Consider the following 23030-nt stretch of genomic DNA (forward strand, 5'->3'; position numbering starts at 1 on the left):
CTGCCCAAGACATCATGAGGACAGAGGAGATGTTGAGGATAGGGGCGGGGATGGGGGCTTGAGCAGGGTTTGAGGCTGGCTTCCCCCTCCCCGGGGGCCCTGCTGCTCAGCCAAGGTACTCGGTACTCCTGCACAAGTTCTTACCTACTCCTGTTTTCTGCATCAGGACCCCAGCCTCCATCAGCTCGTAGTGATCACCCGGTTCCCATACTCTGGGGACCACTCTCTGTCTGGCAAATCTCCCCAGTGATCCCATGGGGTAAGCTTTATCTCCCAGCTCCACCCTAGAGATGAGGAGACAGAAGTTCAAGAAGGTTTCCAGGCCTGCCCAAGGCTCACAAGGAGTCTGCCGCAGAGCTAGCCCAGGACTTGAGCCGGTCCCACAATTCCACACTGCCTCCTCTCAGAGATGAGGGCTCAGCTCAGGGACCCGCCTGGAAGGAGCTCTTGAACTGCCTTGACCTCAGCCTCCTCCAGGCCCAGGACTTCAGTGGGTATTGCTCTGGCTCTAATAGTCAACCCCCTGTGCATGAGTGTGTGCTAAGTCGCTTCAGTTGTGTCCAACTCTTGGCAACCCCATGGACTGAAGCCCACTAGGCTCCTCTGTCCATGGGATTCTCCAGGCAAGAATACTGGAGTCGGTTGCCATGCCCTCCTCCATGGGATCTTCCCCACCCAGGGATCAAACCCAAGTCTCCCACGGCTCCAACCTTGCAGGCAGATTCTTTACCACTGAGCCACAGGGGAAGCCCAGTTAACCCCCACATGTCCCCAAATAAATGTCCCCTATCTGAAGTGGGCCATCCTCAGTGCTGAGACAGACATCTTGCCACCCTGTAAGGGGGCAGGCATCCTGCTTGGGTCCCAGGCACCACCCTTGGCTCCTAGGTCCTCTGGGCTCCAGCTTTTCCCCCAGCACTGCCCTCAGCTTTAATCAGTCACATCCTGGTCAGGATCCTGCCGTTCGGCTGTCACATTTGGGGACAAGCCTGGAGCTGGCAGTGTGTGTGGGATGACCATACGGCTGCCCATGGGCTCTGGGCCCTGAGGGTTCATCTAGGGGTCGGGGGAAGCAGGACAGGGTCACCTTGAGTGATAAGCATATTCACAGATGGAAACCAATCCACAAATTCTTCTGAGGGTGAACGGCAAAACTAGTTGTGAGCATGGGCAGAGGTATGGAGAGGGAGACGTTTTGCTGGCAGAAGGAGGTGCGGGGGGGGCTGCTATCTTGGGACACGAAACCCCTGACAACTCCCTCATGAGTCACAGGATGAGCCGGGCCACCTCTCCACCACGGTCATTATATTTTTGGCTTCTGTGTTTATATTTTGCTGCTTATTTCAATCTCATTGCTAGTATTTTACTAGAAAGTGGCCTCACCCTTCCCACCCCCATCCACCAAGATTTTTGAGGGGCAATGTTAGCATGACCCCCCTGCATTCTTCAGCATGCTGTATTCTATCTTAAGGTCTTACTCTACAGGAATACATGCCTATTTCATAAGATAGATAAATATATATGTAATATACATATATAATTCAGTGAGGAAGTCTGCTTTTTCCACATAAATATTCATTCAATGCACAAGGCTTAGATCAAAAAATAAGTAGGAGAAAGTGAATTCTGACTTTCCTACTGAACCTGATACATCCCATCCTGTGGGCTCATCTTCCTTCCTAAGAACCTCGGGCTCTGACCCAAGCATGTAACACTTAGGGATCTCACTGGTGAATATTCAGGGAAGACCCAAGGAGTGCAGTGGTGGGGCAAAATCAATGTCCACAGCTAGCCAAGTCTTTGTGGGTTCATGTTTAATGAACCATACAAAACCCAAGGGAAGATCTACTAGAAGCTTCTACAGTCTCTCCTTTCCTCTGTCTTTGTCCCTCTCCTTCCCTCTCCTCCATCTCTGTTGTTCCCTCTTCCTCTCTTGCCATACCTGCACGCACACACATACTTATGTGTACACACATACACACACACATATTCCCAGCAGTCTGTCCTGAGATAGGTCTGAAGTACTCAGAAACACTACTGAGCGACTAAGCACAGCACAGCACAGCACAGCAGGTCTCTGCTGGGTCTTTGGCACCACTGTTCACCATTCCCCTTGGGACTAGACCATCCCTTCCCCCCAGGTCCCCTCCAGGGCCCACGCTGGGTGCTGCCAGCCCACTGTCTGTACCGTCAGCTTCCTGGTCCTCATATCTCAACCCAGACTAGCAGAGCCTTCCCTTGCCTTGAGAGACATCATGATGCTATTCTCCCACTAGGTCACTGTCTGCTCTTCATGTGACTGCCACTTTCGAGGATTCTGTTTCTTTATTAGGAAAATTGAAGAGGTCGGCTCATAGATATTGAAAGCCCTATTGTACCCTCCAGCTTTAACCATTTCTCACTCTGATCATCAAAGTCAAACTGACTAAGTGTTAATGGCTCCTGAGGACCCAGCAACTCCTCTCCAAGATCTCCACTAATTCTGGTTCCCTGACGGCTTAATTTACCAAGCATTAAATCCCCCTATTTGGGCCTAATAAAGTATTGTTAAGTTTTTATTTTGCCAAGGACAGACATAAAAACTTTTTATTACATCTATTATCTGCTATTATATTCAATCCATAAAAGAAAGGAAAATAGGACTCTGCACTGCTGCTGCTGCTAAGTCACTTCAGTCGTGTCCGACTCTGTGTGACCCCATAGACGGCAGCCCACCAGGCTCCCCCGTCTCTGGGATTCTCCAGGCAAGAACACCGGAGGGGGTTGCCATTTCCTTTTCCAATGCAGGAAAGTAAAAAGTGAAAGTGATGTCACTCAGTCGTGTCCGACTCTTAGCGACCCCATGGACTGCGGCCTACCAGGCTCCTCCATCCATGGGATTTTCCAGGCAAGAGTACTGGAGTGGGGTGCTATTGCCTTCTACTAGTTATCTATTGCTATTAAGAAAAAAGCTTTTTAACTCCAAAAATTTAGTGGCTAAAAATGACAATCACTTGTTTATACAGAACTCTGCAATTTGGGCTTCCCACCTGGGGTCAACTCATGCATGAAAGTCATTTGAAGGCTTAACTGGGGCTAAATGATCTAAGACGGCCTCACTCACTGTGACTGATGTTCTCCTGGGCTGCTGGGTGGGGAGGCTCAGTCCCCTCCATGTGGCCTCTCCAGCAGGACAGCCCAGGTGTCCTACACAGCAATGTAACAGGCGGGCGAGTCCCAGCGCACAGATGCTCATCAAATCTCTGCTGGCTTCATGTTTGTGGACATCTGGCCAAAACAAGTCACTTGGCCAAGACCCCAGTCAAAGCAGAAGGAGACTGTGCAACAATGTGGTTACCTTTAATATAACAATCTATATCATAAGGGCATATCAGAAATTCTCTTTTCTGGATGGAGTAGATTTAGCCTCATGGAAACCTATGACACAGTTATCTGTGCAACTTCCTCACATACCCATTAGGCTTCACACATCAGAGCCATTTCCAGCCCAAAGGCTGGTATTTGGAAAACACAGCATCTATTACCATTTTCTTTCCAACTAGACAGAGGTGGCCTCAGAAAATCTCTCAACACAGCATTCCAGATTCCTCCCAACTCATCAGAGAGGGCACACAAAATTCAAGTCTACTTTCCATTGCTTACCTAAGAGTTTTTTCTTCAGAGAAGTAATCTTTTGAAAGACGACAAGGGAGAAGAAATGCTTAACCCAAAGGAAGATGGCGGCAACTCCAGGCACTGTGGCCAGGGTCAGGTGTAGAACATTCCTCCATACTCAAACCACAACCAATGGGACCAATCTTAATGTCCTCATGTGCCAGCCAATGAGCCTCACAGACCAACACATCCCTGCACAGATGGCCATTGGCAAGCAAGACCATGGGACCTTCACTTTGAGCCAAGCCACACAAGCCATGGCACTTCACACAGATGTGGCCTTTGCCTCAGTTCGAGTAGGCATATCAGCCTCTGCCTGGCAGCACTGCCCAGACTTGGGCCTGACCTCTGCACCCTGCAGGTTCCCCTCTCCCTTCTCAAAACCAATGAGGAACCAGCAGAGAAGGACTGCTGAAGCCCCAGCCCAGCCCTGAGCAGGTGATAGCCCCAGGGTGCAGGCTTGGGTCTTGTCAGTGAGATGACCTTGGGGGTCCCTTTCTTAATGGGCAAGGTCTGGGCCTTGGGGTCCTCCCCAACTAAGGAGGGGCCCCCCAAACCAGAAGGATCTGTGTGGACAATTTCTGGATGACAAAATCTCCCCCACTTGAAAATACTCTATGTGCTGATGTGGTTGTGGTTACATGACTGTTCTCACTAGTCAAAACTCATCACACTGAGACCGAAAAACTGTGAGTTTTACCTTTTGTGAATGACACCTCAGTAAGTGCAACTTAAAAAAAGAATCTCCTTAGCGGGGAACCACGCTGCACCTGCTTCGTTAGGCCCACTCCCTTAAATGGCCTTTGTGAGCACCTACTATGTACCTGGTGGGTGCTTTAAATAGTAAAGTTGCCAAACACTGAATGTGCACGTTTTGTGTGCAGGGAAAACCCTTCATGTGCTTGACTTTCATCTAATTCTCCAGACCATCCTGTAAGGGGTGGTTACCCACACTCTACAGAAAGGGTCGCAGGAGCTCAGAGAGGTTGAATAAACCGTTCAGGTCCAGGCCACACAACCAGCAAGTGTGGGGCCAGGACTCAGATCAGTAATTCCTAACTCAGCTAAGCCTGTTTCACTCCACCAATTTCCCATCCCACGTTAGCTCCAGGCCGGGTATGTTTGGTGTTTTTTATGCATAAAAGAAGCTAAATGACTTGCCTAAAGATCATATTGCTAATAAGAGGTGACATCAGGCTTTGAAACAAGCTGATTCCAAAGCCCCTCTGCCTTACTGCCCATGGGGGACATCTGGGGTCCCTCACACCCCATTCCACCTGCTAGGCCCTCCCTTCAGGGACTATCTGGATCCAGGTGACTCCCCTCCCTTCTCCCATCCTCCTAGCACCGGTCCTAGCTGGTGTCCTGGCCAAGATCATCAGAGGCCCACACCAAGGGATGGCCTGTAGCTAATATCTTTAGACATCTTTCGAAGGCTGGTCTGAAACCAGCAGAGGCCTTTCAAGGGCAATTGTGTGGCCCTAAATATCTGGCTCTGAAGGGACTAGGCCCAGCCGGGTTCCCAAGACAGGGACAGACACCACTGCCATCCCCAGGTCCCCCTTGTTTCCTGGAGGAGAACCCCAGGGAGCTGGTGTAGAGAGGAAAGGTCACGCCTCAGCCTTGTTCCATCAGTCTGCTCCAGCATCCCCTTAGTGGGCCTTTGTGGATTTGGCCAGATACATCCTTTTTATTTTTAATTTTTTTTAGTGATACATCCTTGATGGGCCTTCCCACAGCTGAGTAATAGGCCTCCCTGGAGGGTCCTCACATCACTCCTTGTACTTAAGACAGAACATCTGCTGAAGCAAATGCGTCGGTTGATGTATTTGGCATCATTGGACAAATGATGTGTCCCTTCTGCTACATCCTAACTCAGGAAACCACAGCTTGACCTGATGCCCACAGCCCCTTCAGAGCGGTCCAGCTGGCCAGCACCACATGGCTGCCATGGCCCAGTGTGCACCAGGGGAACACCCCACGAGTTTGCATTTCATTTCATGGGAGAGGCCCAGAAGTCAACTACTCCACTCATTATGAAATACTTACATGGAAGAATGCAATTTCCTCCATTAAAGAAAAAGGAGTAAAATTTCCAGTAGGGCGTACATTTATTCTCCACCCATATGGAGAATAAATAGATGGTTTACCTAGAAACCATCTCCTGCAGATGACTTATTTGGTTACCAGCACCATAACTACCTGTAGGAGGGTAATTTTCCTCCTACAGGAGGAAAAGGCTGCGGGGGTGGCGACAAGTCAATAATTTATTAATGGCAAAGAGGTTTGGATCGGCGTGCCATCTCTGACTGATGGGGAGAGGCTGGCTGGACTGTTGTGCTAAGGAATGTCGACTAAAAAACACACATGCAGCCTAAAAGCAGAGAGTCATGTTTTATTCAGCCGAAATGTTTAGGACTTCAAGCCCAGGAGTGTGTATATTCTTCAGTCGACAAGAGGCGACCTCTAGGTTCAGCTGGAAAGTGTGTAGAGGGTGGGAGCTATCTGGATTCTATTCCACTTGGCTTTGCCAAGTGTTTGGGGGCAGTCTCTTTAGCCCTCCCTGACCTTTGCCCACCTGTAAGATGAAAGGGTAGGCCCAACCCAGTCATCAACAACCCAGGTCTCAAAAGGCTGCAGAAGTCACCTAAAAACTGTTTTCTCAACAACATTCATCTCCTCTTTGGGAACAGGACTCCTGACGTTTGTGCTGTAAACAGTTTCCTATTCCAACTGGCAGAGATGGCTCCTCAAGGACAAAGAGAAAAGGAACAGAAAGGAAGGAAGTGACCAGAGGAATTCAGCCTTTAGCCCACGGAAACCTGGGGGAGAAACAGACAGAGGCCAGCCTGGGGCCTCCGCATCAGGAGGCTCCAGCTTGCCATCCACATCTTCTGTGTCCCAAACAGGACCAAGACTCTGGGTTCAGAAACCTGTTCCCAGTCACTGAGAAACCAACAAGACCACAGGGTCTGGTTTACCAAAAACAGAAGGCAACAAGGGAAATCACGTTACTGCCAGTTTATAGCAATCAAAGAAGACCAGCAAAACCCACTGCCTTCCAAGGTCTTGGGGGGCAGGTGGGGAGGAGGGCAAGTGGGCTGGAGGAACAAGAGCTCCATCCCAGAGAACTCACTACCTTCCTGGAGCCTTGGTTTTCCTGATGGTCATACTGGAACTTAGTAGGCAAAACTACCCAAAAGGTATGCAAAACATTCAGGAAGTAAAACAGTCTCCATCGCGTGCATGTGCAAGTCCGACTCTTTCCAACCCCATGGACTGTAGCCCACCAGGCTCCTCTGTCTATGGGATTTTCCCAAGCAAGTATACTGGAGTGGGTTGCCACTTCCTTCTCTAGGGGATCTTCCCAGCCCAGGGATCGAACCCATGTTTCCTGCTCGGCAGGTGGATTCCTCACCCCTGGGCCACCTGGGAAGACCTAATATGCTCAGCAAAGAGGTGAAAATGAAAGCAGTGCCCAGAGGCTCTTCCTGTTGGCTGGCTTCTTTGAGTCCCTCTCCACCACAGGACCAATATTTTTAAATCGACGCTCATCCCACAGCAGAAATGAGCACAGACATTTCTGCTACACTGCCATGTATTTTCTTGAAAATCTTCACATTTGACAAAAATGCACACTAAAAATAATAGGCTGTGGGGGGAAAACAGGGTTGGTGCATACCAGTTACAATCTATAGAGCCTAGGGACATCCTAGTCCAGCAGCCAATGGGCCCTGAACCCAACACTGCCCAGTGAATCAGTCGTTGGCTCCTGTTCCTCCTTTGAGATGAAGGATCTCAGGGGCACTCACTTCTTACAGAGACCAATCTCATCAAAATGAAAAGCCCCATCCAGAAGGTTACCTGCACCACTGATTTCTTATAAGGACAATGCGTTCCAGCTCCTTCATCTGCTCTCTGAGCTTCCCCACACAGCTTAAGGGAATGGAAAGCTATGAAAATGGTCACGACTTGCCCTAAAGGAAGGTGCCTCTATACATTTTCAATTTTTTCTTAATTCAGATTGATCTTTAATTATGAGAAAGCCCACCCTGATCTACCAAAACATAAACACACTGGGAAAAATTGCCAATGAGCCAACACAACTTGCATCTATACCCACATCATCTCCCCATTTGTCAATCATAGAAATACATGCTGTAACAATTTCCAGAGTAAGATCATTGGAAGTGGCTTTTAAGATCATTTGACTGTGAGTAACATCTGATTATGGATGTGAGAGTTAGACTATAAAGAAAGCTGAGCACCGAAAAATTGATGTTTTTGAACTGTGGTGTTAGAGAAGACTCTTGAGTCCCTTGGACTTCAAGGACATCCAACCAGTGCATCTTAAAGGAAATCAGACCTGAATATTTATTGGAAGGACTGATGCTGAAGCTGAAACTCCAATACTTTGGCCACCCGATGCGAAGAACTGACTCACTGGAAAAGACCCTGATGCTAAGAAAGACTGAAGGCAGGAGGAGAAGGGGATGACAGAGGATGAGATGGGTGGATGGCATCACCAACTCAATGGACATGAGTTTGAGTAAGCTCCAGGAGTTGGTGATGGACAGGGAAGCCTGGTGTGCTGTAGTCCACGGGGTTGCAAAGAATTGGACATGAGTGAGCAACTGAACTGAACTGAACATCTGATTTACAAAGGGCTGATTTCTGGACAATTGCCATGGACTCGCAGAACATCTTAAAAAGTGAGACAATCTAACCAACAAGTTGCTTGAAAATGTACAAGATTTAAGGTTTGTACTTTTAACATTTGAGTCAAGCTGACTCTATTAGATTAAAAACAGTCACAAATTTTTCACAGCACCTCCCATTAAGAGGTGGAGTCTATTTCTCCACTCCTTGCATCCGGCTGGCCTGGTGACTTGCTTTTAGCACTAGGATTCAGCAGAAGTGATTTTATAGGACTCCTCAGGAAGCCACTTATTTTGCAGACATTTCACTAATTTGTTATTAATTTAATAGTTTCCCCCACTTGGGCAAAGTCTTTGATTCAGGTATCAGTGATTCCTTAGGCTCCTGAGAAGGATCTAATTGAGCCCCCAGAATGGCAGTGTCTCCGAACACCCTACCAGGATTTGTTAGAAGCCAAGGGCTTGACTTCCCTGGTGGTCCAGTGGTTAAGAATCTGCCTGCCAATGCAAGGGACACAGGTTTGATTCCTGATCCAGAAAGATCACACATGCTGTGGAACAACTAAGTCCCTGTACCACAGCTACTGAGCCTGTGCACCCTACAGCCCATACTCTGCCATAAGAGAAGCAGTGAGAAGTCTGCACAGCGAAATGAAGAGCAGCCTCCACTTGTGCAACTAGAGAAAGCCTGCACACAGCAACAAAAACCAATGCCGCCAAAAATAATTTTTTAAAAAATGTTAAATTAAAAAAAAAAAGCCAAGGGCTGACTAACAACCCAAACTCCAAGAGGGCATCATTCAGTAGGTTCAAGAGGAACCCGACAGATATGCAACCCAGAGGGGGAAAAGCTTGCAACATTCACATTGCTCTGATGATGCTGAAGGTTGTCTAACTATTGCACCTAAATCTTTCTGACTGTGGTAGACAGTCCCCCAAATATGCCTATGTTCTAATCCCTGGAGTCTGTGAATATAGAAAAAAAGGATTTTTGCAGATATGATGAAATTCAGGATCTTGGAAGAGGGGGAGTATCCTGGATTGTCCAGATGGGCCTAAATAAGAGATTCCTGTACAAGGGTCCTTGGAGGAAGGAGGTAGGAGGGGCCGAGTCAGGAAGAAGACATACACGGAAAGCAGACTGGAGTGATGATGTACTTGAAGATGGAAGAAGGGGCCACAAGTCAAGGAATGCAGGTGACCTCTGAGCTAAAAAATGCAAGGAAGCGTGTTCTCCCCTAGAGCCTCCACAAGAACACAGCTCTGACAACACCCTGATTTTACACCAATGAGACCCACTTTGGAATGACTTCCAACCTCCAGACTATAAGATAATACATTTGTGTTGTTCTATGCCACTGCCTTTGAGATCATTTTTACGATGGCAATAGGAAACGAATACATTGGATAATTCTTCTGGGCTACAGGAATGTAACTTGGAACCATTATTCATAAGAACAATAACAGCTAATAATAATAGCTAATATTAATTTAGTGTCTACTTTGTGGTTAGCTTTAAGTGCTTTTCTTGTGTAAACTCATTTAATCCTTACAAAAACCATATGAAGTTAATCTATATTTCACAGATGAGAAAATTGAGCCTTTAAGAGGTTATGTAACTTGCTGCTTTGTTAGTCCCTTAGTTGTGTCCGACTCTTTGTCACCCCATGGACTGTAACCTGCCAGCCTCCTCTGTGCATGGAATTCGCCAGGCAAGAATACTGGAGTGGGTGTCCATTCCCTTCTACAGGGGATCTTCCTGACCCAGGGATAGAACCCAAGTCTCCTGCATTGAAGGCAGATTCTTTCCCATCTGAGCCACCAGGGAAGCCCCACTTGCTAGGGCCACATGACAGGCAAAGGACACAGCCCAGAGATGAAACCAGGCAGCCAGGCTCCAGGTCCCATGTCTAGCCATTACATCTCCCCAATCAAACCAACAATAATAATAATCAATTGTAGCCACTTCCTGAGCCCCCACCAGGCTTCTGCCCAGCCCTGGACATATAGTCTCTCATAGCACCCCAACTGTCACAGCATCCCAATGGAGCAGTATTAATCATCCTTGTTTTCAGCAGGAGAAACTGAGGCCCAGCAACATTACACCCAGATGTTAAACACATCTGAAGTCAGAAGTGTTAGAGGCCAAAGCACAGATTTAACCATACACCCTCCTGCCTTCCTCGTCCCACTTGAGGTCCAGGTGGCTGAGAAAAGGACAAGGATAAATGACACAACCACATAATTCACCTTCCAAACTGAGATACTCAGAAAGTGAACGGAGTCATTATTAATACTGTCACTGACAGGAGGCATAGACAGGAACTGTCCATCTGAGGGCGGAGGCTGGGGAGCCCTGGATAGAGTCCTGGATACAAAGAGTCCTCATTCCTCACTGGTGACCCAGTCAGAAACCCATGTGGAGCTCAGAGCCTTGGTAAAGGACCAAGTGGAAACCAAACGGCCAGCATCCTGAGACACCAAAGTGGTGGTGGAGACACCGAAGTCTCCTCCAAAGCCGGGGGCCTGCTGGACAAGAAGCCACACTGCCTGGGGCTCAGGCTGGGTCTGCTCCTTCCCAGCACTGAGATCTTGGCAGTACCCCTTCTCAGCCATCCTTTTCCTCTGAGCCTCCTGGGTGAAACTCAGCCTCTGATAACTGCTGGAGCTCCATCCACAGGATTCATAATAGTGAACAATAATAGTGGACAACAGCAAACACTCACCGTGAGTCAGGAAGTATACTCAGCACTTAGCAAGGGTTATAGGAGTAAATAAAATCCACTCTGGAGTAGGCACAAAGGTTATTCCCATTTTACAGATGTGGAAACTGAGGTGGGAGGGGGAGTAAGGAACTTGCCCAGCATCCCACTACTGGTACACAGTGAAGCTAGGATTGGAATCCAAGGTGACGTCCCCTGTAAATTCCCACTGGAACATTCTCTCTTTCCCACCTGGCCAACCCAGAGCCATACACTCCAGTGCAGAGACACCCCACCCCCAACCCCAAGGGAGGGCCCCAATTTCCCTGGTGGCCAGGGACCAGGCAGTCACAGTTCATACTAATTCTCACCCAATTATAAGACTCACTGATGGGCTGTTCAAACATATCCCCAGGCCCCATTTCCCTGGTGGGCCTAATTTCAGAAAATCCAAGAATGAGAATTCTAATGACCCCTCCCCAGGTGATTCCTAAAGCTTTTCTCATCCTGTTCAAGTTCCTCGTGAGTCTGATTCTATGAAAGAGTCTAATGATCCCATGTCCTTGACTGCCTGTAAAACTCTCCAGTCTCCATCTGCCCCCAGAGCACAGTCTTAGCACAAAACCTTCTCTGGGCAGCAGCATCTGACTAAAGTTTATTAACTCTGTGTAAGTTCCATAGCCCTAACCATTTGGGCTATGGTTAGGGCTTCCTTGATAGCTCAGTTGGTAAAGAATCCTCCTGCAATGCAGGGAGACCCCGGTTCGATTTCCTGAGTTGGGAAGATCCTCTGGAGAAGGGATAGGCTACACACTCCAGTATTCTTGGGCTTTCCTGGTGCTCAGCTGGTAAAGAACCCGCCTGCAATGCAGGAGACCTGGGTTCAACCCCTGGGTTGGGAAGACGTCCTGGAGAAGGGAACAGCTACCCACTCCAGTATTCTGGCCTGGAGAATTCCATGGACTGTATAGGCCATGGGGTCACAAAGAGTCAGACACGACTGAGCCACTTTCACTTTCCCTTTACCTTCTGTTTATGGCAAGTGATACAAGTTTTCTATTGTGGAAGTGATATAAATAAGACTCTTATAATAAGTGCATTACAAAAACAGTAGGTCAATTTTTTAAATAATCATACAGTACATTACAGTTTGGGCAGTCAGTACACATGGTGGAATCAAAAATGGAGAACCTCAAGTGGCCGACAGAGAAGAAAATGGCAACCCACTCCTGTATTCTTGCCTGGGAAATCCCATGGACAGAGGAGCCTGGAGGGCTACAGTCCATGGGGTTGCAAAGAGCTGGGCACCAATGAGCCCACACTCACAACACACACAAGTGACTGAAGACTGAGAAACAGTTCCCTGAAGATAGGAGGTGTCTGAAGAGGCTTTTCGGAGAGGCTGAGCTCTCTTCTAGCAAGAGCCCACAAGAGCAAGGTCACAGAGAGGGCGACGCACTTAATTCGATTCAGCCTCAGTTTCCCCTTGTGTAAAATCACGCACTTAATGGAGAATTTATGAGGATTAAATGAGATGATAAAAGTGAAGGATTTAACACAGTGCTGGTGCTGAAAACTCCCTGCTGACTCAGACAGTCCAGCACTGGGGAGTGGACCATGGCAGCTGCTCCCGGCTTTCCTCCCACCATGTGCTGAAGTCCCAAGTCTGAAATGCACACATGTGAAAACTCACTGATTCTCAAACTTGTCTGCTCCCCCAAAGAGGTCCAGATAGAATAGTTTCTGGGATGGGCATCAGGACCAGGGCACCAGGAATTTTAAAACATTCTCCAAGTACTTCTAATAGGAAGCCTGGATAGAGAACCACCCGTGGTAACTAACACCAGGGAGTGTCCAGTGGCCGAAAAGTGTGGCTCCTGACACCACCTGTTCCAGACCAACCCTGGATGACAGCTGCACTCATTCTTGCTCCCCAGCAATGGAATCTGCAGAGTTGAGAAAGGTATTGAAAGGCATTCAAAAGAGCTTTCTGCCCACCCATGATCTTCACTATTTCCACAACAGAGCCAGCAGGCATCACACGCCCCTTTCACTGACCAGGCAAGGAAAGCTGAGGTGGAACCAACCAGGAGTCTTAGGGCTCCAAAGCCACTTTGCTCCTCCAGCCCTCTGCACCTCTAGGGTACATCTGACCAAGAGCGGGGACTGGGATTTTTTTTGCAATAAAAGGAATGCGGGAGGATTTGCAGAGTCCAGTCCATTGCGGTGGGGTCAGCGTCATTTCTGAGCAGGACTTGCTCTTCCAGGTCATCTCGTTGGCCCACCCTGCTCTCCTGGCGAGGCCCAGACCCGGGTGGGAGGCGAGTGCTCCCGGCCACATGCTGCTCATTCATTAAAGCTCTGGTTCCTCCCTGCCATTCTAATTATGCGCCGCGATAAGAAAGACGCTTTCTCCCTCACCAAAGAGGCCTATTTGTGTGAGAAGAGCATTTCGCCCCCACAAGATTGAGTCGTCACTCACAGCCTTGTTGGAATCAAAGTCGCATCTTTTCAAGGGTTGACGGAGCCCCACCCACCTCCCTCTCCAGCTTCCACCCACTGCTGAGCATCTGAGTTTCTAGAAGCGCCCACCCCCCTGTGGAGTGGGCAGGACTGTAGATGCCATTCCCTACTGCAGTGCTCCCTCACAGCTTGCTGACTGAGATGCACTTGACACACAGTAGGACATTTGTTGAATGCCTTCTGTTACTGTATGCCCTTCCTCAGTTCAGTTCAGTTCAGTCCCTCAGTCGTCTCCAACTCTTTGCAACCCCATGGACTGCAGCACGCCAGGTCTCCCTGTCCATCACCAACTCCCAGAGTTTACTCAAACTCATGTCCATTGAGTCGGTGATGCCATCTCATCCTCTGGCGTCTCCTTCTCCTCCTGCCTTCAATCTTTCTCAGCATCAGGGTCTTTTCAAATGAGTCAGTTCTTCGCATCAGCTGGCCAAAGTATTGGAGTTTCAGCTTCAACATCAGTCCTTCCAATGAACACTCAGGACTGATCTCCTTTAGGATGGGTGGTTGGATCTCCTTGCAGTCCAAGGGATTCTCAAGAGTCTTCTCCAACACCACAGTTCAAAAGCATCAATTCTTCAGGGCTCAGCTTTCTTTATAGTCCAACTCTCACATCCATACATGACCACTGGAAAAATCATAGCCTTGACTAGAGGGACCTTTGTTGGCAAAGTAATGTCTCTGCTTTTGAATATGCTGTCTAGGTTGGTCATAACTTTCCTTCCAAGGAGTAAGTGTCTTTTAATTTCATGGCTGCAGTCACCATCTGCAGTGATTTTGGAGCCCCCCAAAATAAAGTCAGCCACCGTTTCCCCATCTATTTGCCATGAAGTGATGGTCAGAGAAGGCAATGGCACCCCACTCCAGTACTCTTGCCTGGAAAATCCCATGGACGGAGGAGCCTGGTAGTCCATGAGGTCACTAAGAGTCACATACAACTGAGAGACTTCACTTTCACTTTTCACTTTCATGCATTGGAGAAGGAAATGGCAACCCGCTCCAGTGTTTTTGTCTGGAGAATCCCAGGGACAGGGGAGCCTGGTGGGCTGCCGTCTATGGGGTCGCACAGAGTCAGACACGACTGAAGTGACTTAGCACTAGCAGCAGATGGGACTGGAACCCTTCCTAAGAGTACGGAAATGAAAGGCATAGTCCCTGCTCACATTGAGAGAAAAGGGACTGAGAGAAAGAGCACGAGCTTTTAGGCTCCAATTCTAGCATTCAAGATACCAAGTTCCTCAAAGGCCTCAACTGCCTCATCAACAAAATGGGTTAATAATAACACTCTCCAACCTCATAAGGTTATTGGGCTTCCCTGGGTCGGGAAGATCCCTTGGAGGAGGGCATGTCAACCCACTCCAGTATTCTTGCCTGGAGAATTCCATGGACAGAGGAGTCTGGCAGGACACAGTCCATAGTGTCGCAAAGAGTCGGACACAACTGAAGTGACTCAGCACGCACACGTAGGGCTGTTGGGGAAATCAGTGGAATATTCACAGGTAAAACTGAACATGAGTTGGGGTCACTGAGGGTTAGTACCAAAGGTTCTGGACCACACAGAAGAAGGAGTCTAGGAAGTGCTACCTGAAGTGAGTTTTGAAGGATGAGCGGGAGTCTGCTAGAGAAAAGTGAGGATGTTCCAGACAGGGGGATCTGCATGAGGGCCAAAGGAGAGGACAGGGCTCTGGGAAATGCAGGAGACGGTTTGGCAATCATGCACAAGGGGTACATCACAGTGACAGGGGACACAGCTTCCAGGCAGGTATGGACAGGGATGTGAATCCCATGCCTACAGCCCTACCTAATGATACCCAGAGCATCACTTCAACCTTTTCTCGGCTCCTCTGGGAGCCACAACCAGCAGCTTCCACGTCCACCTGTAGTTTAGTGGCCACAGGAAAGTGGAGCGACTAGTCACGCTCTATTAGTCACATACTCACTCGCCCAGACACTCAGCACAATTCTCTGGGGGCCCCACATGTGCTGGGATACCACCTCCTGACCCTCCCTCAGCCCATTTCCAGCTGTGCCATGCCAACCTGGCAGCTTTTTCCTCAGCAAATTGGGGGTAAAAGAGCCCCCTAGTAGAGTCATTCTTCCAGTAACAAATGTGTGTGCGTCCTCAATTGCTCAGTTGTGTTGGGACTCTTTTTTTTTTAAGTTTATTTTTTAATTGAAGGATAATTGCTTTACAGAATTTTGTTGTTTTCTGTCAAACCTCAACATGAATCAGATAGGTATGCATATATCCCCTCCCTTTTGAAACTCCCTCCCATCTCCCTCCCCATCCTACCCCTCTAAGTTGATACAGAGCCCCTGTTTGAGTTTCCTGAGACATACAGCAAATTCCCATTGGCTATTTTACATATGGTAATGTAAGTTTCCATGTTGTTGTCTCCATACAGTGCCCGACTCTTTACGACCCCATGGACTATAACCCACCAGGCTCCTCTGTCCATGGAATTTCCCAGGCAAGAATACTGGAGTGGATAGTCATTTCCTTCTCCAGAGGATCTTCCCAACCCAGGGATCCAACCTGAGTCTCCTGCATCTCCTACACTGGCAGGCGGATTCTTTACCACTGCGCCACCAGGGAAGCAATAACAAATGTGATCAGGGCTAAATAAGATAATTCAATACTCTCAGATTTTAGAATAAACTAAGTCCTCAGTAAACGTCATTATTTTAAATGGTTACTTTTATTATGATTATCAGGATGGTAGGATTCCCTGGTGGCTCAGACAGTAAAGAATCTGCCTGCAATACAGGAGATCAGGATTCCATCCCTGGCTCAGGAAGATACCCTGGAGAAGGGAATGGTAACCACTCCAGTGTTCTTGCCTGGGAACTCCCATGGACAGAGGAGTCTGGTGGGCTATAGTCCATGGGGTTGCAAAGAGTCAGAATCCCATCTCCAAAGTCCAAAGCACCACCTTCAGAGTTACCCTCAACCCTGGCAAAACCCCTGCTGACTGTGCATTTTCTTACCCTCCCCCAAGCCTGGAGCCAACTACCTGGCTTCCACTGATCACATCTAGGCCTGACTCGGTCACCACAGGAGCTAGTCCAGCCTCAGTCACCCCCGCCCTGCTGCATCTCATCTCATCCTTCTAGGACTCCAAGTGTCAACCAGCTCAGCTCTTGGCTGGGGCAAGACTGAAGGTCATCTCAGCCTTTTCGGTCCAAAGCTCCAGGGGTTAAAGGGTGGCCCTTCTGATTTTATAAATTAACTAGTTTAAATGTTCTATTAAAGAAATTTGCAAGCACATACAAAGCAATCAGAATAGTAATGAATGGTCATGTACCCACCACCCAGCTTCAATTACTACCAACCTGATATACTTGTTTCATAGGCACCTCCCCACGACCATTCCCACTTGATTTATTGGTAAAAGCTTTATGGCCAGCCCTTCTAGCATGCCCCAGCACCCAGGGCTCCCACTGCTCACAGGTCCCAACCACTTTGATGTCTCTGGCACCAAAAGAAACCTTGAAATAATCCCCTGAAGAACAATCATCTTTATGTCCCTAACAGAATGGTAATCACTGGCCCACAGGGGCTATACAGGATGGTGGTGAAGGGCTGGAGCCCTGGAATCAGACAACCTGAGTCCAAATCAATACTTATTAGATGTGTGACCTTGGATAAGTCATTCTACCTAGGCTTAGATTTCCTACCCAGTAAAAGGGCAATGCTGGTCACAGGTTTCTGGTGCAGCTTCAAAAAATAAAATAACACATGTTCATTGCCCAGCACAGAATATGCAGTGAGGAAGCCTTAGGAATAGATGTGTCAGGTGGTGGCTAAGCAGGCTTTGCTCTTATGAGATACTATTAATATCTCTCATTTTATAGATGAAGGGGTGGAGGCCAGAGAGAAGCAAGGAGCTACCAGGGACACTCTTTCTGTATCCCAAGTCCATGTGCCTGAAATTGTCACTGTGCACTTTGAACCGTAGAGCCCTGAAAGTGAAAAGACACTCTAGAAAGGACAGGCAACAGTGGCAGGTGGCCCAGCACATCCAGCATGTATCCACATCCTGGATGGGGAGGAGAGACAACTACACAGTGCCTGTGTGTGTGTATGTGTGTGTGTGTGTGTGTGTGCAAGGTGTGTGCTAAGTCGCTTCAATTGTGTCCCTACTCTCTGTGACCCCATGCACTGTAGCCCACCAGGCTCCTCTGTCCATAGAAGTCTCCAGCCAAGAATACTGGAGTGGGTTGCCATGCCCTCCTCCAGATCTTCCCGATGCGGGGATTGAACCCTGAGTCTCTTACTTCTTCTGCATTGGCAAGTGGGTTCTTTACTTCTACCACCACTTGGGAAGCCCATGTGCAGGGTAAAGGTGCTAAATTCCATTTTTACCAGACAGAGTGGGGGTGGGGGAGGTTAGTGCACATTTCTGCTCACTCTGTGATTGACAAGCCCTATGGCCCACCTTGCACTGGGTACAGCCATTCACTCTTCTAACAGGAAAAGCAAGAAGCTGGTTCCCTAACTTAAGCTTTAGCAATCCTTAGCCTTTCTGATGTCCCTCCCTTTCATCCTTTTTTTTTTTTTTTCCAATTTAAAGGGAACGGGTGGGGAAAAGATAAATCAATCCAGTTGCTGAGTGATGTTCAGACAAAAGACATCCTCCAGCCCACTGCAGGCGTTTGTCACCTCCTCCCCAGGAAGAGGAGGGGAGGGGGGCAGATTCGGGATGTTGCGTTTGGGCCCCGCCTGGACTCTCCACGTCCCTCCCGGGAGTGAGCGGTGTCAGGATCTCCCTCCCCCCAGCGCTCCCCCACCACTGCAGTGCCGAGTTGGGAGGCACCTCCCAGATCCGCAGGAACAATGGGCTGGGGAGGGGGCAGGTGCGGCTCCAAGCGCAGCAGAGGGCGGGGGACACCGCCACAGACCCCAGGACCGGGAGGACACTTCTCGGGACGGTTGTGCTGACCCTTGACTCAGTTTCCCCAGCTCTAGTCGGGTCCCCGCAGAGCCGGGCGCTCCTCCGCTGGATGCATTTTCTCTTATGCCTCGGGCATTTCGATTTCATCCGCGCTAAGAGGCTTGCCTAGTAGCTCCGGAAACAGCCGCCGGGCTTCGCTCCTCATCCCGCAGCTGCTCCTGCTGAGGCTTTGCAGGTCAGGGACGCGCGGCAGCCTCCTTGCGCCCAACTTTCCCCACTTGCGACCCGCAATCCTGGCCAGCCCGTCTCCTCTACTGGCGAAGCCCTGATTTATAGCTCTGGGCTCCAAGAGCTGCCCTTTTGCTTTCCCCTGCTTCCAGGTCCCGTCTCTCTCCTTACCCGCCCTCCCTCCCCTCACTTTCTGAGCCCGAGCCACGCTTCCCCCAAGAAAGCAGCCCTGGCACATTTGCGAAATGCGAGAGTCTGTCCTCTGCACCGGGCGCAGTCTCCTTTCCGCAATCCCGGGCGAGAGGTGGCCGCTTCTCTCCTCCTCGGCCCTGAGAATCCCCGGGGGATGGGCGGCGATTGAGAATGGGCTGCAGTAGGGCCCGGAACTACAGCCCGCACTCAGGGCGCGCCGCTCCCGGCCTCGGCGGGGTGAGAGAACAGGTCCAAATCTCTGACTCCCTCTGGTTCCCACCCCCGCCTCGCTGAATCACGAAAATGAGCGGCCGGGGACACCGTATCACCCGAGGCAGGCCGTTTAAATGGCTAGCGCGGGCGTCCCCCGCAGAGCACTCAGGGGATGCACAGGGGAGACGATGCTCTTCCAGACTCGCACTGGGCCCCGCAGGAGGCGACATCCCGCGGCGGGGGCAGCGAGATGTCCGGGAGGGGGCTGAGGTCCTCGCCGCAGTGTCCGCACCCCAGCGGGGAGCGGAGCACGTGACCGGCGGGCCACCTTCTAGTCCCCCCCGCCCCCGCCGGACTCCCGGCCCCGCCGCGGTGCTGCCCCTGACCCTAAGAGGGAAGGGGGCTGGGGAAGGCGGGGACGGGGCCGCCTACTTTCCCGGGACCCGCGATGGGGCTGCGGGGCGCCGGGCCGATCGCGCCCCCTCCCTCCCCGGCCCGCCCCGCCGCACCCCAGGACCCCGCACCGCGCGCTCACCTCGGGACCCCGGGTCGCCGCCGCCGGCCTCCTTGTCCGCCATGGTCGCGCAGCCCCAGCCCGCGAGAGGAGCCCCCGGCGCGGCGTCCGAGCCCGTGCAGGTCCCCGTGCGTGTTCTCGGCGGCGCTCGGGCCGGGACTGAGCAGCCGGGCAGCGGGAGCACTGGTCTGACGAGGCCGCCGCCGCAGCTCGAGCTCCTCCCCGCGCTCCTCCCGGGCCCGCCCCGCGCCCCGCGCCCCGCGCCCCGCCCCGCCCCGCCGGCCAGTTGGGGAAAGAAGGCGCGGCGTCCGGCCCAGCCAGAGAGCCCGGGGTCCTCCCGCCCGGACCCGCCGCGCCTAGCCGGGCCCCTCCTTTCCGGGGCTCGCCCCTGAGGCGCCCGCGCCCGGGGTGATGGACGCGCCCCGGGCCTGGTGTCTTGCCAGCTGGCCGGATGCAGGCGCGCTCTGGGCGCTCTGATGGGCGCGCGGCAGAGACTGGATGTCAGGTCCCTTTGGCCCCGCGGCGCGTTCGGCCTTTGGAGCCGAAGGGTGCGAAGTCCTGCACCAAGCACCGCACAGGCACCCCACTCTCCAGAGGACGCCCGCTCCCCCAGGGTCCCAGAGAAACCGTCAAGGATCCGCGTGAAGGAGGAACCCGGCGCCGCCAGCGCTCAGGCCGCAGGCAGAGGATAAGCGCGAGGGCCGTGCTCTGGGCATCGCCGCGGGCATCAGCCTCCAGGCCACCTGCCTGACTCCATGGCAACTCGGAACCGGGAGGCGCCTGCTGCAGAGGCTGAACCGAATCTTCCATATATGGGCTCCGCCCGGGCCCTCCTTACAATCTGAGAATAACGACATTAACAATTCAGGGACTGGGAGTCAGTGATTCATTCTCCCTGTCCTCTGGCTCCACACACGCGCCACCCGCACCTGTTTGATCCTGGCCAGGTGGCTTTTGAGTCCGCTATGCAAAGAGGCAACGAGGCTAGGATAAGATTCTAATGATCACAGTTACTGGATCCTTCCCCTAGTGCCTGACACTATGCTAAACCCTTAAGAGCCTTATCTCATTTTCTCTGGAAAACTCTGAGAGGTCGGGACTAGAGATCCCCATTTTGCAGATAAGGAAACAGATTTGAAGGTGTTAAATGATGATTCCAAGAACACACATAGCAAGTAACTGCCCAGGCTGGAATCCCACCCAGGTCAAAACCACCAGCTTCTCCGCTCTGAGATGGGCCACAGCTCCCAAAGGGCACTTAGCCTTTAGTCACATGCATTCGACTGAGGGAGGATGGGGTAGGCAGAGGTCTACAGGGAGAGCCTGGAGACCAGGGTCTGCTTAGAAAGTAATGGTAGCGTGATGAGTTAAAACGATGAACTTATTATCTATCTGCGTACATTAAAAATCTCCGGCTTCCTTAGTGGTCCAGTGGTTGGGAATCCACCTGCCAATGCAAGAGATACAGATTCAACCCCTGGTCCAGGAAGATCCCCCATGTCAGGAGGCAACTTAGCCTGTGTGCCACAACTATTGAACCCGCAAACCCTAGAACCTGTGCTCTGCAACGAGACAAGCCACAGCAATGAGAAGCTAGAGCCTGTGCAACAATGAAGACCCAGTGCAGCCAATAAATTTTTAAAAATCCCAAATGTATAGTCTCTGGCTGTGTATGAAACCACAGGAAAGTTAGTTAACCTCTCAGAGCCTCAGTATTTTTATCTGTGAAATGGGTACAACCGGAGAAGCCAATTCCTTAAGACTGAAGAGGACTAGATGAGATGATGCATTTAATATGTTTCACTTGGAGTCTGGCGCATGATAAGCAGTCCAATAAATATTAGATATTATTAAGTCAGAGGCTTTTTAAAAAGTGGACAAAGGCCAGTTGGGCAGGGCAGTGGGCAGTAGAAGCATACGGAAGGGGGCTCCCAGAGTAGAGAACAGTGTCTTCCCCTAGAGAATCCTCTCCCTACCAAGGCTGCTTGCTTGTTGAGACAATGTCCCACCAGCTCAGAGGCAGACCCAAGAGATGATCTGGAGGCCAGAAGTATGTAGCACTCAAACATGGGTGAGAGGAAGAGTTGAAGCAGCTTTTAGGGTGATAACCTGGACAACCAGGCTTAGGACGAAGAGCAGAAGGGCTGCCACTGGCCCTGCATCAACCCTACAGCTGCCTTCCTGATCTGCTCATATGTCCCCATTTCGCAAAGATGGCCAGGCTGAGGCTCCTTAAGTTAGAACATGAAAGGGCAAGGGCAGCCCCCAGCCCTCTGTCCACTGAGCATCAGTGTCACATGGACACATGCCTGGGCAGTGATGCCAGAAAGAGCTATTAAACACGGTTCTGACTGAGTTTCTCTTGTGCTCAAACCATGCTGGGTTCCCCTCTTCTATAGGAAAAAAAACCCTAACTCTTGAGAGAGACATTCAACACCTTTCACCATAGGGAGCCCAAACTTCCTCTTCAGTAGTCTCTTTCCCAAAAGACTTTCCTCCACCAGTCTTCCTCAGCCATGGCCACAAGCTGCCTCTATCTCCACGTTTGGCACCCCGCTCACTTTCCTCCTCCACCTGCACATATCCACACATCCTTCAAGGTCCCAGTCCAAAGCCATCAGTCCAAGGAAAGCTAGGACATTGCCCCTATCCCCAGGCTCCCATGGTATTCTACATACTCACACCTCTCTTTTTTCTCCTCCCTCTACACTGTCTGCTTGGCTTCCTCAGTTGCTCAGTGGTAAAGAATCTGCCTGCAATGCAGGAGACTCAGATTTGATCTCTCAGTCAGGAAGGTCCCCTGGAGAAGGAAATGGCAACCCACTCCAGTATTCTTGTCTGGGAAATCCCATGGACAGAGGAGCCTGGTGGGCTACAGTCCATGGGGTTGCAGAGAGTCTGACACTGTCTGCTGCCCATGCGGTTCAGCACTCAGGATGCGCCTCCATTTATCTCCAGACTCTCACCTTCACACCCAGGGCTGTACCTTCCTCCAGGGTTCCAGATCTCCTGAGAGTCTCCCCAGGGTGCCTCCAGGCCCTTCCCACTCAACCAAAGCCCAACTCATCCTCTGCTGCCCTCCCTTCTGGGTGCTGGGGCTCAGTAAAGGCAGCACCACCCACCAGTTGCCAAGCCACACACCTGGGCATCAGTTTTCACTGCTCCCTCTGTGTCCATCCAAGTTTGTTCAGTCTCCAAGTCAAATGTTGCCTGGTTGACCTTGGAAATCTCCTTTTTGTCCTCACAGCCAACTCCTAGTCCAGGACCCATCATTTCTCACTGTCTATGGGCCTGCAGGGCCCCCTCACTGGTCGGACCCCTAGGTCCTGTTCTGCCTCCTCAGTCCATTCTTTAGGAATCCAGTTTGCCCTGCTCACCTCTCCAGGTCCATTTTTCTCCTGTGACTTCTTTCAATCTCTCCCATTCACCCCTGCCTCTCTTATGCTGGGATTTT

The 23030-nt window shown here is 50.7% G+C and overlaps 1 protein-coding gene across 3 annotated transcripts in view; it reads right to left on the minus strand.

Annotated features, from left to right (window-relative positions):
* HSPA12A (heat shock protein family A (Hsp70) member 12A) overlaps positions 1-23030 on the minus strand; it is a 173193-nt gene that overhangs the window by 58034 nt on the left and 92129 nt on the right. The window contains exon 1 of one of the 3 annotated variants that reach the window (XM_002698534.7): positions 19598-19789. The exons of the other annotated variants lie outside the window; for them this stretch is intronic. Within the exon in view, the coding sequence (XP_002698580.3) occupies positions 19598-19640 (43 nt within the window). The 5' untranslated portion in view covers positions 19641-19789. Of the gene's footprint in view, positions 1-19597; positions 19790-23030 lie in introns of those variants that run through there. 3 annotated transcript variants of the gene reach the window in all.

This window comes from Bos taurus, chromosome 26, assembly GCF_002263795.3.
Source record: "Bos taurus isolate L1 Dominette 01449 registration number 42190680 breed Hereford chromosome 26, ARS-UCD2.0, whole genome shotgun sequence".
Taxonomy (NCBI): domain Eukaryota; kingdom Metazoa; phylum Chordata; class Mammalia; order Artiodactyla; family Bovidae; genus Bos; species Bos taurus.